Here is a 17,758-nt window from a genome sequence, read left to right on the forward strand (position 1 = left end):
GGTGATGCTTGGCAGACGGAGGGGAGTTGCTCCACGATGCCTCCACCATTCTCTTGGCAGACGGAGGGGAGTTGCTCCATGATTCCTCCGCCATTGCCCTCCTGGCCAGCGATGGTGGAGGCAGAGGGGAGTTGCTTGATGGTGGAGGCAGAGGGAGGCAGAGGGAGGAAGATGGAGCGGCAATGGAATGAGGAGGGAGGCAGAGAGAGGCAGATGGAGCGGCAATGCAATAGGAGGGGAGTTCCCTGCGTCGTGGGGAGTTGCCAGTGGAGGGGAGTCGTGGGGAGTTGCCAGTGGAGGGGAGACGTGGGGAGTTGCCTCGAAAACTCAAACGTGCTGCCCTTTGGCCCTCGAAAAATCTAGAGGGGAGACGTGGGCCCTTTGGTTTGTCCTGTTTCTGAAACAAAACAAAAAAATAACAGCCATATTTTGCTCTCACTGCAACCATATTAAGAGATCAAAATGGCACCAAAAAGTCACTGCAGCCATCCTAAATGGCACGAAAACAGCACCAAAACAACATCAGCTAAAACAGCAAAAAATGCATCCATCGATCGTTTTTTATTTTTTCTAACATTCCGTGTTCTGTGCAATGAGATAGACACAACGCTACAAATGCAGGCTGACAACGCCCGCGATTTCATGACCATCAGGACAGACGGCGGCTTCATCCACGCTCCGGTCCCATGAGTCGAGTCGAAAGTAGTGATGCTATGTGTAGTTCTGAAACATTGATTGGCTCATGTTGTAATTAAACTTTAATGAATTGTATGTCTCTTTGGTTTGGACAGTCGTTCAACTTAGATGTAATCGATGCTATTTATTACTAGGACCATGAATTGTGCTATTAATGTCTTGCTTTTCTCTTTCGATCCTTTTGTTGCTTACTTATTTATTGCTTATGTATTGTTTGTTGTTTGGCTTGCGCATAGAGATGCCGTCGTATGTCGTGTACAAGGGTAAGGTTCCCGGAGTCTACGACGACTAGGAGGAGTGTCGGAAACAGGTTCACCGTTTCAGCGGTAACAGTTACAAAGGGTACACCACTAGGGCGGAGGCGGAATCTAGATACGCCCGCTATCTAGCGGGAGAGAGGAGGGAGCGTTGGAGGAACCGGATGAAGACCAGTTTCATCACGATGATGCTCATCGTAATGACCGCAACTCTCTTCTATGTGATGGTATTTTAGATGATCGATATCGACTTGTAATGTGAAGACAAACTCGCTACTCGCGGTCTCGAGACTTATAATGTTCTATCTTTGTTCAGTCTTTTGAATTCGGAGACTAATATGATGAATTGTATTCGGATAGCTATCTTCTATTGTATTCGATGAATGTGATGTTGTTGTGTGGTGATGTCTATATTCTGTCCAATAATATATTTTGTAACCTATGAAAATATCAGAAATGTGCATTTTTTCGACCACCTCCAAATCACCTCAGTTTTGGCACACATGATCTCTTCCACAAACAAAACTAGGTTTCCAAGTTTTTGTATTTTTTTGAATTTTTTTGAATTTATAATGCCCTCTAGACTGACTGCTGAAAACATCGGTCTATGCCTCAAGGGGCCATTGTAAAATAATTTTTTTCAAAATTTTCTTGCATACACATGTTTTGCACATGTGGGTGACCATGTACAAGAAAATTTGGGTGATTTGGAGGTGGTGGAAAAAATCACGTTTTTTCAAAAACTGGCTTAAGTACCAAATGGTCCCTCCGGGAATGCGGGCATTTTTTCGACCACCTCCAAATCACCTCAGTTTTGGCACACATGATCTCTTCCACAAACAAAACTAGGTTTCCAAGTTTTTGTATTTTTTTGAATTTTTTTGAATTTATAATGCCCTCTAGACTGACTGTTGAAAACATCGGTCTATGCTTCAAGGGGGCATTGTAAAATAAGTTTTTTCAAAAATTTCTTGCATACACATGTTTTGCACATGTGGGTAACCATGTACAAGAAAATTTGGGTGATTTGGAGGTGGTGGAAAAATTCATGTTTTTTCAAAAACTGGCTTAAGTTAGACCAAATGGTCCCTCCGGGAATGCGGGCATTTTTTCGACCACCTCCAAATCACCTCAGTTTTGGCACACATGATCTCTTCCACAAACAAAACTAGGTTTCCAAGTTTTTGTATTTTTTTGAATTTTTTTGAATTTATAATGCCCTCTAGACTGACTGCTGAAAACATCGGTCTATGCCTCAAGGGGACCTGCATGCAAGAGTCGGGGACCTGCATGCAAGAGTCGGGGACCTGCATGTGAATAGTGATTCATCAAGGCCTTGACAGCTACTGGCACCGCGGCTGCCGCCCGATTTGCATGCAGCGAAGATGAACGTGCATGGAGGTTTTTCAAAGATTTCCAAGCACACCCCAGTGGGCCCCGCTTATTTAAAAAATACGCCAGTCATTATTGCTCTGTAAATGAAGAATATGCATGATGATTATGAATATGCATGACAACCATAGTAAGGGTGAAGAATCATAGTGCCCAATTTGTCAAAATACATCATCATTCTTAAAGTTGGACATCAAATGATACACACAGAAAATGGAAACGAAAGATGTCGAACTAATACAGTAACATGGCAGTACAATCGCACTTCACTAAATTACTGTCACGATGAAATAGAATGTAAAGACCACGTCACACAAAGCTGAATGGCACACGACTTTCTCTGGCTCATCGTCGGTTCATGATGTATGTAGATATCACAGTTCAGCCTCGAGATCCTACACAGAAGAATACAATAAATCACATGGACATCAATTATGAGTAAAACACATGCAAAAAAATATGAACATATTTCGTACCTCTAGCAGTTTAGCGCATTTACGTCGATTGTGACCTGGTTTCTTGCAATAGCCACAAATATTTTGTGATCTTGACTTCTTTGTCTTTGCCTGCAGCCTTTTCTTTGGTGCACCTCGTCCTGGCACATGCACGGGATCCAGAACCTTATCAACTTTCTGCGAGTGCGGCATCAACGGGCCAAACCTAATGCTGTTATGCTGAGCATTAGTTGACTCCTTGTTGTCAGCTTGTTCAAACTTGATTGCTTGCCATGATGTTGTGCTTGCAAAAGCATCTTTAGACGGTGATAGTCCTCATCAGAGTGGCATGCCTGGAAACTTGCGGCGTGACTACAATTCCGCAACTCGCGGTACCTCTGCAGGCTTACCGAATAGTCATACATCTGGTTTTTTCTGGTAGGTGCGTATGCACATTTTGCATTCATAGTCCACCTAGTGGGAACACAACAACCGGGCAGAATTGCTTGTTTTAAAATCCCCAATATGTAAAAAATGTGGGAACATGGTGTGCCTGCGCATTCCAACTTACGGCAAGAACAACTCACCCTGTGCAAAAGACCTCCTTGCTCTTCAATGCGCACTCCAAACTTTTTATCCATTCTTTCCTGCTTGGACACAACATAAGTGGAATCTTCTGATCCATCTAGTATCTCTCTAATCTGACATTTGCTGACAACATCTATGCTCCATAAGACCATCTTAAAGACACTAGGTGTGAAAACTGTTGCGGCGTGTTTCTCAAGCGGCGAAGCATTTTCCTCTGTAAATGGAACGGACTGCAAGGCTTCGACGTCATGGAGAGCTTCGTTAATCCGTCGCAACGCAAGGCAACGCTCATAGTGCTCTAGCATTTCAAACAACGACATCTTACCCTCAAGATGCGTATGTAGCACAGAGTTCAAGCTCTCACTCCTCTGATTGCTGCTCAATCCTAGGAAACAACGCCCCTCAAGATATGGAGCACGCCACAACTTTCTCATCTGATACATCTGATGCAGCCAAGACTCCTCACTGGTTACTTTATTCCGTTGTAAGAATTGTATCCATTTTATCTCATGCTCTTCAATGGAAGAAGTATCATAAATGAAAGATCTGAATTCCTCCTTTACGTCGTCATCATGCAGATGGTGTACAATGTTCTGCTGAATGTACCATATACATAGTCTATGGTTTGAGTCTGGCCAGACCACTCTTATTGCTCTCTGCATTGCAAGGTCCCCATCTGTGATCACAGATATCGGATGCTTCTGTGCCATGCAATCAGAAAAGGTCCGCAACATCCACTCGTATGCCTGGCTTGTTTCATGAGAAATTATACCACAGCCAAATATAACAGTGCTGCGATGGTGATTCAACCCGACAAAAGGCACGAATGGCAGATTGTATTTGTTGGTTCTGTATGTGCTATCGAAAACAATGACGTCTCCGAAAGCCTCGTAGTCAAGTCGCGATTGACTATCAGCCCAGAACAGTCCCTTCAGATGGCCATGCTCGTCTACCAAGTACTTGAAGAAAAAATCCACATCTCGCTCTCGCCTCGCCATCATGTGCATGATCACCGTTTTAGCATCACCGACATTGATTGTCTCCTACTTATTAGCATGGCAGAAATTATAAATGTCCCTCTTTATGCATCCAACCTTATCAAATCCACCGTATTGAAAGCATAAAATATCCATAATACGGTATTTGCGGATCCCACATTTTTCCATGTCCGCAATGTCCGCTTTCTGCTCATCGCTAATTCGTCTGTGTGAACGCAGCAGACAAGAAAGATCCCGTGGGGCTAGAGGATGGCTATGCTCATCGATGAAATCCTTGACAAACCACCGACCGGTTTCCTCCTGTCTCGTAATGACCAATTTAGCATTACACCCAACACGAGTTAAACTTCGTGGCCTTCTCTTTCTATCTTCCATCTTTCTTTTCATGTGCTTATCTTCGCGAAACCCTTGACGACTACACACAATTTTCCTTAAAATTATGTATTTGTTGGATCCATCCCACTCAACGTAGCTTTTCCTCACACTAAAACCTTTTTCAAGAGCATATTTGTTGTAGAATTCATAGCCTTCAGCCTCACTATCAAACATCTTGCTGACAACATTTACATACTCGAACATACTCTCATCACTTGCATACGCCATGTCTTCCTGCATATGACATGTGAGGGAAACCAATCATCAACATCTTTCTGTTTATCAATGTTGCAGGTGTAAAATAGCTCATAGGCAAAGACAAGTGCATGGAAAGACTTTGCTGGTTTGACATGTGAGGGAAACCAATCATCAACGTCCAACAAGTAGTATCTCATCTTCCTTTAAACTATATTTCATGCGCTATGCAAACCTAAAGTGATGATGACTTTAATAAACTAAATTAAGTGAACCATGGAACCAGTATCTCATCTTCCTTTAGTATATCTCATCTCAAACGTCAACATCTTACTTAAACAAACATGATGCGATTAGCTCAAGAGAAACTATGCCACGATGAAGCTTTCCATTCGTTGTTCTAGTCCGTACCCTGATCTTGTGGGGTTGAGGTTGTACTGCATGCACGGTGGAGGGGCGCAACGGCCAAGAGAACGAGCAGAACGCCAAGCCGAATTCATACCTTAAGGATGGTACGCGCGAAGAGATGGGATCGCCCGCCGCGGTCGCCGCCGATTCAGCCGGCGCAGATCCGGCCTTCTTCTTCTTTGGTGACGGCGTGGGGGGCTGGGGTTGGTTGGGTGGAGGACGAGGACGATGCATTTATTCCTCTCGCCGGGCAGGTCGAGGACGGAGAAGGTCAGGAGCGGCGAGCGGCGACGAATAGATCGGAGGAGGATTCTGAACTGGATCGAGTAGACATGGATCTGGTCCTCAGGTGATCGGTTCAAGAAAAGATATTTCCCCCTGGACCATTATGCCCTTATCGCAATTAACATATTAAATTTAATCAATTAAAATTCCCCGCAAGATCTGACGGCTAATAAAAATCAGACGTGATCAGACATATAAGTACTGCTAAGTACTCCGAGTACTAACCCAATCACCGTAAAACAGCTCCTAAAACATATACTATTGTGGAGTAATAGCATGAGAAAATGGAGGTAGTCTTAGAAGCAGGAAGAATTACAAACCTCTATTGTTGCATAATTTGTTTCTTAGAGCATGCACTTGCATCATGGAAGACCACTTCCTTACAAATGAGAGTTTGTGTGTGACTTTTTGATGCATTCCAAGTCTTCTTTTCTTCTCGCAAGATCCTCTCCTCACACCATCACCGTGGCCCTTTATTCTGGAGCAAGTGCCCCTTGCATTGATACTACTAGGTCTAGGTGTGTGGACAGTAACGTGCTTTAGAATGATGCTCCCGATAAATGACTCCTCATTTTCTTGCGTGCTGTGCATGATACAGCCGGTACAAGCTGGGCAAAACCCAACTTAGCGCTACACAAACTTGTGTGCAAGAATTCAATTCCTTCCGTGGATCCTTTGGAATTTCCGCGACGGCAAAAACATTCCTGACGTTAAACAATGTTCGTAAATTTTAAAAAATTCTTCACTAGTATGAAAGATATATTCATGAATTCTAATTTTTTTTCATGATTTTAAAAAATGCTCATGATTTTTTAAATGTCAATATTTGTTTTCAGAAAAAAATAAATTCTTTAAAATGTTCAAAAATAGGGAAAAAATCTTCACTGCTTATTATGTTTCTTCACAAATTTATAAGAAAACGCTTTGGTTTTTTCAAAAAGCAAATCTGTAACGTAAATTATGTTTCTTGATGTTGAAACTTTTTATAAATTTGAAAAACATTCACGAATATAAAAACTAACAAATAAAGCAAATATATAAATGAACGGGAAAATGAAACATGGAAATAATTGGATAAGAAAGAACCAAACAGAACATTCCCAAAATCGGAAGGACCTCCCTACATGACCAACCCAATATCACCCCACGGGGTACGTGTTTACTCGACCGCCTCCGCAGTAAGCAGCGGAAATGTGAATAGACATAAGAAGCTTGGGGAGAAAACTAGAGTTAATTTCAGAACCGAAGAATGGCATAGCAAAACATGTGTTATCCTGTAATAGTGTATACTCGCTCCGTCCAGAAATACTTGTCGAAAGAATGGATGTATCTAGATGTATTTTAGTTCTAGATACATTCAATTTTATGCATTTCTTCGACAAGTATTTCCGGACGGAGGGAGTATATAACTAAGACGCAAGAATGTTCATTTCGCAAAAATAAATAAAAATAACGCAAGAATGTTCCAGCATGGCGTGCAGCGACGTACGCTGCCTGTCCGGCGTGAAGCCTGTTCGTGACGTTTCGAGCAGGGTGCTAGGCTCCTGATGAATAATCACAAGTCCAAGGGAGCACGCGCGGTAGAAAAGGAGTGCACGTCCAATCGCACACCTGGGCTACTACGTACACGTACGTTCTTGCAACGTATATACCGACCGTGCACCCCAATGCACGACGTCAGGCAGAGTGAACGCGTGCTGCTTCCGTGATGCATCCACACACCTCCGTTCAAACTGACCCATTGCTATTTAAGCTCTCGAGCAATCTTCTTTCTCCCGCATCGATCTGAACCGAGGCAGCTTCTGCTTGCCAGCTAAAGATCAGTTAGCTACCTAGTGCTCCACCTCTTCCTCCTCTCTTCCTCACAGGTTGAAGCAATGGCTTCTCTCACAAGCCCATGGCTTCGTCTCCTAGTGCTTCTCGTGGCCATGACCACCTTCCTGCAGCATGCCCTCGCGGCTGCCGGTGGCAGTGGGAACCCCACCGCCGGGTTCCAGAAAGTGCAGCTCCCCGACGGCGACTTCCAGGTGCAGAGCCCATACAACGTGCCGGAGAACCAGCGGTTCCGGTACCGCGACGGCGTGCGGACATTCTGGGTTCATCGCAACGACAAGCCCTTCAACACCGCCACCCACACCAACCCGCGCTCCGAAGTCCGGCTACGTGTAAGTACAAAGCACATGCATTATTGTTCAAAGTTCACGCGCTCCAAATCGGCCAGGGCTACGGCTACGTGCCGTCGGGGACCTCCGGCGTGTCGGTGATGCAGATCCACAACGAGGAGGGCGCCGCGCACTCGACAGTGTTGATGCTGCACGTCTACGACGGCGTCCTGCGCTTCTACAGTGGGGCGGCCGTCGAGCCCAACATCTACGACCGGTGGTTCCGACTCAACGTGATGCACGACGTCGGCGCATCCACGGTGGCCGTGTATGTCGACGGGGCGAGCGAGTCCTACTACTGCAAGTTCGATCGGGGTCTACATGCAGCACCATGACCAATCCAGCTGCATGGAGTCGCGATGGATCAACGTCACGCTCTATACTAAGCACTAGACGGTAGATAGCCATGTGTATCGGCATTGGGTACTAGTACTAGCACGTCGTATATGTTTACACCACCCTATGTTTATATTACAATTATTACCACTAGAAGTTGAATAAAGGTTGTTGCTTGGAGTAGTACACGTACATGTGACCGCTAGCGTGTCCGTGACTTGTTTCTTAAAACGATTTTTACTTATAGGATGACTTTGAAGTACCGCTATAACGACCGCTCATTCGTTAGGGGAACCACTAAACACTCCCGCTCTTGCCCTAGAGCATAGAAGGGCCATATGAGACATTCGCTCTTTACTTGTCGGGATCTTCCCTCTCCTCTCCTCCAAATTGGTGTCCTAATTGTGTTTTTTTGCTTCCTCCTTGTCTCGTAAAACTATGTTGACCGTTTTGGTTCTTAAATTCTCAGAGATGGGTAGCGGACTTCTATTCGATGCTCTTGGTAGTGGAGAAGGTGTGCCGGGATGTGGTGAACCTGAGTTCGTCTCCACCCGTAATATAGACAATCCAATAAGAACCAATTACGCTCCAACCCCCTTGAACTAGGAGGACGGTGGCCACAGCCACCATTTTTCTTTGAGCAATTTTTGTTTGGCATCACGAAGATTTGAATATAGGGCTTTGAAGCACATGTTCACCTTGGGCCAAGCAGACGTGTATTTTGGCTTAGCCCTATTAGGCACTTCTATCTTCATAGATTATTATGCCTAACACATATGCTGCCTAGCCCAATTCCTTCATTAAAAAAACCTGTTTTTCAATGAAGTCTTAATTCATGTCAAGAAATTTACACATCTCCAATCAATAATATGTCACTCACATAAATTATTAGAAATGTTATCACACTCTCACTTACTTTCTTAAAAACACAAGCATATGTGTCACCAAAAGTGACGGATGTGAAAGATATGTTTATTGATTCACCCTAAGAAGTACGGAACAATGTCTAGCTATCTCACAGTCATAGTTAGCTTGACGGACCAAATGTGAATCAAATGTTGGCTTGAGCTTGAGGTTTCTACCTCAGGCTTTTGTAAGCTCGGCCCTAAACCTGGCCCGGCCCAAGTGATGCCCAGGTTTAGACACAAGAGTGGCCTTGTTATATCCCAAGAGGAAGAAACAAAGTAAAGGAGAGGTAGAGGAAGAGGAAGACGACTTCGATCAAGAATTCACAAAGGGGACATGTAGTATATAGTGCCCAATCTTGTAGCTTAACACATCAGCACATATCCTCCAATATCCTAACGTTCAGGAACATTTCTAGCACTAGAAAACATTATGAGACTAGAGCAATGCTAAAGAAAATTCAATTAAAAAAGTGCCAAATAAAGGGCTATGTAGAACCAAGGAATCTCCCAAAATGTCAACTTCACACCACCATTTTGCACCTTGATCGAAGCTTACCGAAAAGCAATACAAACATCCACTCCCTCGTAGTTTTATTTCTTTTAGTGATTCTTACTTGACAAAGTTCCTCTTTTGTTGGGAGTTGGGACACGGCACGGCGCCGGTGAATCATGTCATGTCCTTAAATTCGTGTATCTCTACTCCTAATGTCTCAGTTGGTAGGTCGCGTTCCGGGTTTTATTTTCGTCCCACCTCACCCGGTCTTTTTGGTACTTTTTTGATACTTCCTCCCACCATCCCTTCAGCCGCGAAAAACCAAAAAAAACCCCGGGATCGAGTCCCGCACACGCCCAAACACCCGTCGTTATTAACTGAATCGAACGACAAAATACCTACGAAGAAAAACCAACGAAAAAAAACCCCTCGAGCTCCGACGGGAACGAGGCTCCCCTCGATCTGAAACAGCGCTAGGGTTTGCCCAGCCGCCACGCTCCGCGCTGCCGCCCAAGGCCCGCTCCGCCCCCACCGCTCCCCGCAACGCCGCTGCCGGAGGGCCGGCCGGCGAAGCCGCGCCGCGCCCAGGGACGACAGCGGCGGGGCGGTTCCGTCTCCCTACCTCCTGCCAGAGCCACCACCCCACCATACGTAGATCTGGCCGGGAGCCCCGCCGCCGACGAGGGCCACACCGGCGATCTCGCGCAACCTACCTGCCTCATGTTTCCTCTCCGTTCTCCTCCTTCTCTCTCCGACCCTTGTTCATCCGCGACCGCCCGATCTCGCCCCGATTCATGGCCCTCTCCTTCCGCCAATTCTGGTCCGTCGCCGGTCGTCTGTGGCGTGAGCGTCGCGCCTCCTCCTCAACCTCCTCGATCCACGATGCCCTGACTGCACTGCGCACGTGCGCCTCGCGAGCCATGGCCGCCTTTTGCCGAGCTGCGGGATCGACGTCTGACCGCCACCATGACCGGCCTCTTGCGAAGGTCCCGGTCGCAGTCTCCTGTGCCTTTGGACCTTGGGAGCGACTGGGTGATTATATGCCAGGTAATCTATTTTGCTGAATTTGTTCAGAAGGAAAATCCTTGAGGTACAACACTGACCCGCTTCCTTGCTGTCTCATCTCGGCTGTTTTGGTTGAGCTAGACGCCAAAAGCAATATTGCAACACCATGCGTGAGGAACATGATTCTGCCAGTATTTAAGCATTATACTTGCTAACACTGAGAGCTTAATTATCTTTGATGCAACCAGTCCGTCCAAGCATCCAAATGTACGATTCATGTGCCTAGAATCAGTACTTTTGCATGTCTGATGCATGCAGAAATATCCAAATTCGGCCATTAATTTCCCTTTTAGTACTTACTAATGTTTTTTTATTGTTTTGGTTGATCCAGAGTTGATTTGGGATGTAGAGATTAAAGAACAGTAGGGCGTCAGGTTCAGAATTGCCTTGGCATCTTCCAGTGTGGGACGATGTTGATTGTCGGGATTTGAAGATAAGTGTGCCCCATACCGTGGCTGAGCCTGTCGGTTTCGCACAGTGGCTGCACGACACCTCATGGACCCGATGTGAAGGTAGCATATGCTATTCTACAGTGCTTGCCCTCTGAAATCTTAATTGTTGGTTGTACAGTTAGTGCTAAACTGCAGTAATCTACTGCACTTGCATCTGAATTTTACATTTAATAAGTTAATACTTGAGAGTTAAGATAGATCAGTAATCTGGTTGGGGCTCTATCGTTGTGGCAATTTGGCAACCGTTGCTAGAGGTGATAAATCTACTGCACTTGCATCTGAATTTTACATTTAATAAGTTAATACTTAAGAGTTAAGATAGATCAGTAATCTGGTTGGGGCTCTATCGTTGTGGCAATTTGGCAACCGTTGCTAGAGGTGATAAATCTGCAAGCATAAAGTCAATGTCCTGCTATGCCGCATAATTACAGTGCTTTCACATTATGGTAAATTTGTTTCCTAAAAGTAAAATCTTTGTCGTGCCCAATTCATGGTGCAGGACAAGTAAGCCATCCACACGAAGTCGGCGGCAGCAAGGGTGTGGGGCGTCGGGAGGAGCATCTGGGTTGAAGGTTCTGGCCCTCGCCATTGAGACTACCGTGTTCGTCGCCGAGTACATCTGGTATGTACGCAACGAACCTCCCTAATGCAATGTCGCTGCTGTTTGGTCTATGGTACTATCTAGGGAAGACATTGACTTCTTATTTGAATCTTTTGCTGTTTATTTCATCTTTTGATTGCGGCAGACTATATTCCACTAAGGCACATTAGGGAGTAGCTTTGGGATAGGGGCCAAACCTGCATATTTTGATCAATTATTTTTATTAGATTAGCAATGGGAGCTTACTGTTCAGTGAGGATTTTCCCCCTTAAAGTCATATTGTTAATATCCAAAAAATTTAATGGGTGGGTGGTGATGTCCCACTGCTTTGCCCTTTTAATTCCAGCACTTAAATAAGAATTGGAGGGCAGACGTTGCACAAATGGATCATGTGGCATTTACTACTGTTGTATTATCATACCTAGCATCTCTCTATAAAAAATAAATCTAGCATTAGTTTTGAACTTCTGATGATGTAAGGTAAACACAGAGGCATATCTTCGTCATAGTTGCATCCTTTATAGCAGAGATTTTGTTATGAAAAAATTATTTTTTTGATGGAAGCCTTTGTGCTTCTGTCACTTGGACGTGAAGTTTTTGTAGACAATCTTAGGACGTGAAGTGGGATGCAACATCTATAGATCTACTGACACTGAAAGGTGGTTGTTAGTTAGGTTCTGATTGTGCCAATCAATAATACACAATTGTTACTAGGGTTCGGCTACGGATGCCATCCATCAACTCATGTTTTAAAGTGTGCTTGTGAGATGCAATCCGATCTCTCTATCTTTCCCGCTGAGATGCAGAGGAGCTCGGTGTTTTAGGGCCTGGCTATTGCTGCAGGGGAAGGTGGAGCTGCGAGGAAACAAGACAGGTGGACAATGCGACAGGAAGCAAGAATGAATTTCTAATCAATCTACTGTTTCCCTTGAGTCGGGGGGAACGTACCACGCACCACGTTGTGTTTATTGATCTGGAATCCTAGAGGATCACCCACCCTCGTAATTCAGTATTGAGATGATCTCCTTAATTTATTAAATTGGATTCCTGTAATTATCCTTGCTCTAATTTGATAGTTTTACCCTCCCGAGCATGTTGTGCTTCCATAAAAACATGAATATTTCTCAGCCATTTTATTGAAAATGTAGTCGTATGCTTTCACATTGACTCTGGGTATTCTCCTAAACGAAGGTCAAGAACAATTGCTTTTATCGGCAACAGGAGGCGCTTATCAGTCGCCATCAAGTGCCTCAACCAGTGCGGCGTCCAGGTACACACATTGCTTCATCTCCTGTGCTATCTCATAGTCTAGACAATATATCCATGGGTGACCCCTGTACTCACCTCATCTCCAGATTAGAACATAAGTGTCCGTAGGAGGGTAGGATCTAGGCAACTGCAGTACTGATTGTCCAGCTAGGCAACAAAGTCGACGGGGCAAATAACATAATCTTCAGATAAAGTTATATTCAAAAGTCAGTAGGCTTTTCATGATTGCCAGTGGTAAAACAAGCATATATTTCTTTTGATTATTGACATAGCACAGCTTAGTAGAGTGGACCAACCAACATTGGGTTTGGGAGGTCATTTAATAGGAAACACTTCGCTGCAAGTTTCTTCACCATTGAACACAATTCATCACAAGACTTTATATATGTTGGCTGTCATGCATGTACGTCTGCAACTAAATAATTACAGGATGTTGTGTGCTTGTTCTATGTCCAGCAGTAAAGATGTTTGAAGTTTTGTACCAGTTTCCAATAGATCATTTCCTACAACAATATTTGTTTTGCAATCCAAACAAGTAAATGTCTTGTAAAGAAGTAGATGTTTCTGCATATCAACACACCATTCAAGTTATTTACAGAATGATTTTCTTGGAGCGTTCATAATTTCATGTATGTTTACATCATTATTCATGTGTGGGTTGTATTGTGTTTTCTTTCGTGGGGTGCCGGACGCGCTACTGACGGTACTAGCATGTTTGGGCTGGGGAGACAGAGATGGTATGCAGAGTAAGAAGAGTGATTTAAGGGGAGAGAAATCATAACAGGGGTTGGTGGAGCAGAAGAGGGTGAAGGAAGACTTGTGGGGAGCTGCGAGGAATAGATTTTGGGGTATGTTACTGTTTTATGTGTGATATCAGTTCATAATTTACTGCAGCGGTCAGTTCTCTACTTTCTATGTACTAGGTTAATTCTATTTGCTAGCCTTAAGTGTTTTTTCTATAGCAACTAAATATTGTGAAAGTAACCCTGAAACATACACACATCTACTAAATGCAAAATTGTTTCTCTGTTGGTACGAACAATCATGTAGATTACTGCATGTAGTTTCGTTTTGCACACAACATACTCTCCAGTAGTGCCGAAATTAGAATCTCAATCCGTGTCCATTATACAAGATGCAAAAGAGTTCAGAATAAGATATTCATCATCATATTCACGCATTTTCCGTTGTAATATATATTTTGTATTTGTGTACAGGTTGACACATTACACATACATACAGTATGTCTGACTTATGCAGAAGAAAAGGGACCCTTCATATAAATTATTTGCATGCTCATAGTTATGAACTTAATACACTTTGCCTGGCATTCATAACCATTATACATCCTCCTGCCCAAATTTGTTGTCCTACGTAATAGTGTTCCACTTTGCGCCTACCACTGGTAGCTGGAAATTAGATATAATAATAATCAGTTTCCTTGCTAGATTTGTTTCCTTATAGGATATCCTGCCGATTTGATCTATTTTTGGCTAGAGCACATGGGATCAAACCAGAGGTAATCAATTTTCTATGTTCACCTGATTAGTTATAAGGAATTTATTACCTCTGTTTTATTTCCAGGATACCCAAACCAGTGGTAACGTTTTTTATGGCTTTGAAATTCTGTACAAGGTATTCTCATGTCTAAATACTAGAATTGTTTGTTCATTGCTAAATTGTTAATGAGGGGTCCATGTAGTGCTCTCAGTGGAGACACTAGACCATCTGATGTTCATTTAGACATTTCTATTCAAACTTTCAAAGTGATTGTTTTCTTTTTGTGTGTCCACACAGTTGTTTGTGTGCATCCAATATAAAACTTGCTATGAATTTGCACCACCTACACCCTTTTTCCATGTCTTAGTCTATATGAATTACCCACTTTATATACCGCAAAAAGAAATTACCCACTTTATAATAACTCACATGTTAATTAAAAGGAAAAAGATCTGAACCATCGACACTCTATAAGTTAAGTTGTTCAGCTAAAATTTAACAAAGAGATATTTGATTACATGGATCTCTAATTTTTCTGCAGTGTTGTAATTATATTGTCTCGGGTGTGTTGTTGTACGTTCCTTGTATCATGTTGACTTACTCCTTGATCAATAGGGATGTGGATACAAAATTCCGTTTTCCACTACTTATATTATCCTCATTGGACCTTAAGCTATAATCATCGGCTGTTGTTGTGTGTCTGCCTGCCTGGCAATGTTTCACCTCTATTTTTGACCTACTGTTGACTTATTTGGAACCTGAGAAAGAATTATTTTACATGTTAGAGTACTCTCATATGTTCGAAGTCATAAAACCAGCTGAGATAATGAAATAATGCCAGGTAATTACTCGTGGTTTCAAGGTTGCGCAAAGGAGAGGAGGCATGGTTATAGGTCCTCGACAACATCTGCGCCTCATAGGTCAGCCATGATTCTCGAATTTTTTGTTCTGCTGTTATTCCCAAAGAAACATCGTAGTTCTTTTGGACGGTCAAAGATTATTCAGTTACTGAAATACTTCTTATCCAAAGAGCTGGGAATATTTAAAACATCTAAATTGCTTATCTCAACACTATAATAGAAAGTACTATCTCGGAAATAATAACAAAACACCGTGATAAACTGGGCACCGGAGCCATATTGACAGACCCATGATCAATGATATGTGAGCCAAGTCTTGATACCCGTGAACTTACAGCCACCCATTGAGTGCATGATTTCTTCCATCTCCTTTTCTTTTGTTTTCCAGGGCAGATATTCCACCGTGCATTGTATTTGACCATACTTAACCAAGTTGATTCATATCAATAAGTATCTTTTGGTTTTCTTCCAGTTTATTAGGCATGGACCCAGACACAAATTCTGAAGCTTCAATAATTTGGGTGGTCTAATAGTTCCTGTATAGCTTGATGTCGTATCAGGTGTAATATTTTGTTGCTTGATGTTGCATCAAGACAAGCTAGGGTCAACAAGGAACAAAGGGGTTGACACATGGAGAAGCGGGAGCATAAAATTCAAAAGGTACTGAACATGTGTATGGATTACACCGGTGAGTGAATGGTGTGGCACATTGAGTCGGAGAGGAGTAGTTGCTTGTCTGGCATGAAAAACAGTTGTTTCTCGATTAGATTAAGGCCAAACTTATCTTCAACATGTGTGGTCTTTCATCACCATTTTAAAAGAGGTTCAATGCAAAATCCTTAGACTGCCAATTTTTACTATATTGGAAGTACTTTATCGATACGTTTGGAACAATTCTCAGATTCCATGAAACATATTCGTGGCACCAATTTTAACTAAAGAATAAATCAATCTCAATTTTGTTCTGTAAAAAATTAAAGCACTCCTTTCCTATGAGAAAAGAAAACATATACTCCAATTGAAGGAAGGAGTGCAAAGTTGAGTCATTTTTGAGTCACTTATTGCGGGATGGAGGGAGTACTACATTGAAGCGATTGCCAATTCAAGGAATCATTTTCTATGGTCAGTCCAAACAAACAAAATTTAACCATATGGAAACAATATTTAGTTGCCATAGAAGTAATTTGACCCGAAAAAGTTACCATCCAAAAAAAGGAAGTGAAAAAACCATATGAAGGAAACTAAAGTTCCAAAAGCAAGGAGTATCAACATTTGAAACAAAATATATTTTCATACAGAAGAAATTTACATCTATGGAAGCAATTTTTTGTTCATCACTAATCTGTATCAATATGGGTTGCATTCTCTTTTAGAGAAGTGAACTCTGAAATCCCTCCTCGTTCCAAACAATGAAATTCTGAGGCTGAAAGTACAAATTTGTTACGACATGACTGACTTAGAGAAAAAAAATGGGCGTATTTGGAGCCGGATGGAAACATGGGCAGATTTGGAGCAGTGTGAAGACGGCGCACGCTGGTGTTGCAATGACCAAAAGAGCCGAAGTGAAAGAAGAGATGGAATGACAATGATGCAACCTTGTCGTGTGATTCTTGTATGTATATTTGAGGTCTGTAGGAAAATATGTATTAGTGAGATAAAGTGATGGAGATGCATCTTAGGTGGAAATGGAGGCAGAGCCCAAAGATAAATAGAGAATTATTAGTTTGTGAATGAACATGTGGTGGAAAGATTGTTTTCTTGTTCATATGCCACATTTTACTATTTCTACTAAGGTGAGGTGCCTTGTACATGCCATATTTTTAACATACATAGTAGTGCGAGACAACAAAACAATGACATAGAAGCCACATGCATAATCAAGTTACCGCATATTAAGAGGATGGTTTATGTATGGACAAAGAGGGCTAGGGAGAAGTTCAACAAAAAACAGAGGCTAGATGGGGTGCATGGTGTTTGTTGGAATAGAGAGAAGATATTTGCGTGCAATGTTTTCGCTCGAGGCGGGTAACTTGAGCATTGTTTACAAATTTTTCCCTGGCCCGTGGCAACGCACGGGCAGTCTACTAGTATCTCTATGTGATGAACTTGCTACCCTTTTGGTTGTTTGATGATATACTATGTGATTGATCTTTTGGTTGTCCTATGAAATGTAGATGAATCTTCTCTGTTCCATGTATGCTCTTTGTTCCTACGTGCATGAATTTATATGGATTTGAGAGGTGAAAAATGAGGAAGACGGCCGCGGACAGGAAAATATGAGGGGTGAGCCCATGCCGGACGTGTGTCCACGGACAATGCCAAATTTGGCAACCCTGACGGTAGATGCGGCAAATTTGACAAATTTGACCTGTGGACGAAATCAAATCACAGAATGAACTGCCCATGAAACTATTTCACGCGGCAGACCTTTTTGTGTGACGCCCGACACGAAGGCGCCACACTACACTGCGCAACGCCTCAGAG

At 43.0% G+C, this 17,758-nt stretch overlaps 1 protein-coding gene, 1 long non-coding RNA gene and 1 pseudogene across 15 annotated transcripts; 2 read left to right on the top strand and 1 right to left on the bottom strand.

Moving 5' to 3' along the window:
• Positions 1 to 2,719: 2,719 nt before the first annotated feature.
• LOC147983510 (protein FAR1-RELATED SEQUENCE 5-like) lies at positions 2,720 to 5,521 on the bottom strand (annotated as a pseudogene).
• Positions 5,522 to 7,556: 2,035 nt separating this feature from the next.
• LOC147983511 (citrate-binding protein-like) lies at positions 7,557 to 8,125 on the top strand. Its single transcript, XM_087540758.1, has 2 exons — positions 7,557 to 7,793; positions 7,850 to 8,125. Exons 1-2 carry the CDS (start codon positions 7,557 to 7,559, stop codon positions 8,123 to 8,125), a joined length of 513 nt encoding a protein of 170 aa, XP_087396884.1.
• A 1,809-nt stretch (positions 8,126 to 9,934) lies between these two features.
• On the top strand, positions 9,935 to 16,867 carry LOC147983512 (uncharacterized). Of its 14 annotated transcripts, none has more exons than XR_015615682.1 (11): positions 9,935 to 10,574; positions 10,674 to 10,799; positions 10,924 to 11,104; positions 11,544 to 11,666; positions 12,489 to 12,654; positions 12,837 to 12,915; positions 13,625 to 13,762; positions 14,363 to 14,549; positions 15,256 to 15,334; positions 15,868 to 15,962; positions 16,735 to 16,867. It is a non-coding gene; the product is annotated as an uncharacterized LOC147983512 (long non-coding RNA). The 14 variants fall into 14 exon arrangements; XR_015615686.1 differs by lacking the exon at positions 16,735 to 16,867 and having other exon boundaries at positions 14,363 to 14,433; positions 14,499 to 14,549; positions 15,747 to 15,934; XR_015615678.1 differs by lacking the exon at positions 16,735 to 16,867 and having other exon boundaries at positions 15,747 to 15,934.
• The last annotated feature ends 891 nt before the right edge of the window (positions 16,868 to 17,758 follow it).

This window comes from Triticum urartu, chromosome 2A, assembly GCF_056163025.1.
Source record: "Triticum urartu cultivar PI428250 chromosome 2A, HENAU_Tu73, whole genome shotgun sequence".
Lineage (NCBI taxonomy): Eukaryota > Viridiplantae > Streptophyta > Magnoliopsida > Poales > Poaceae > Triticum > Triticum urartu.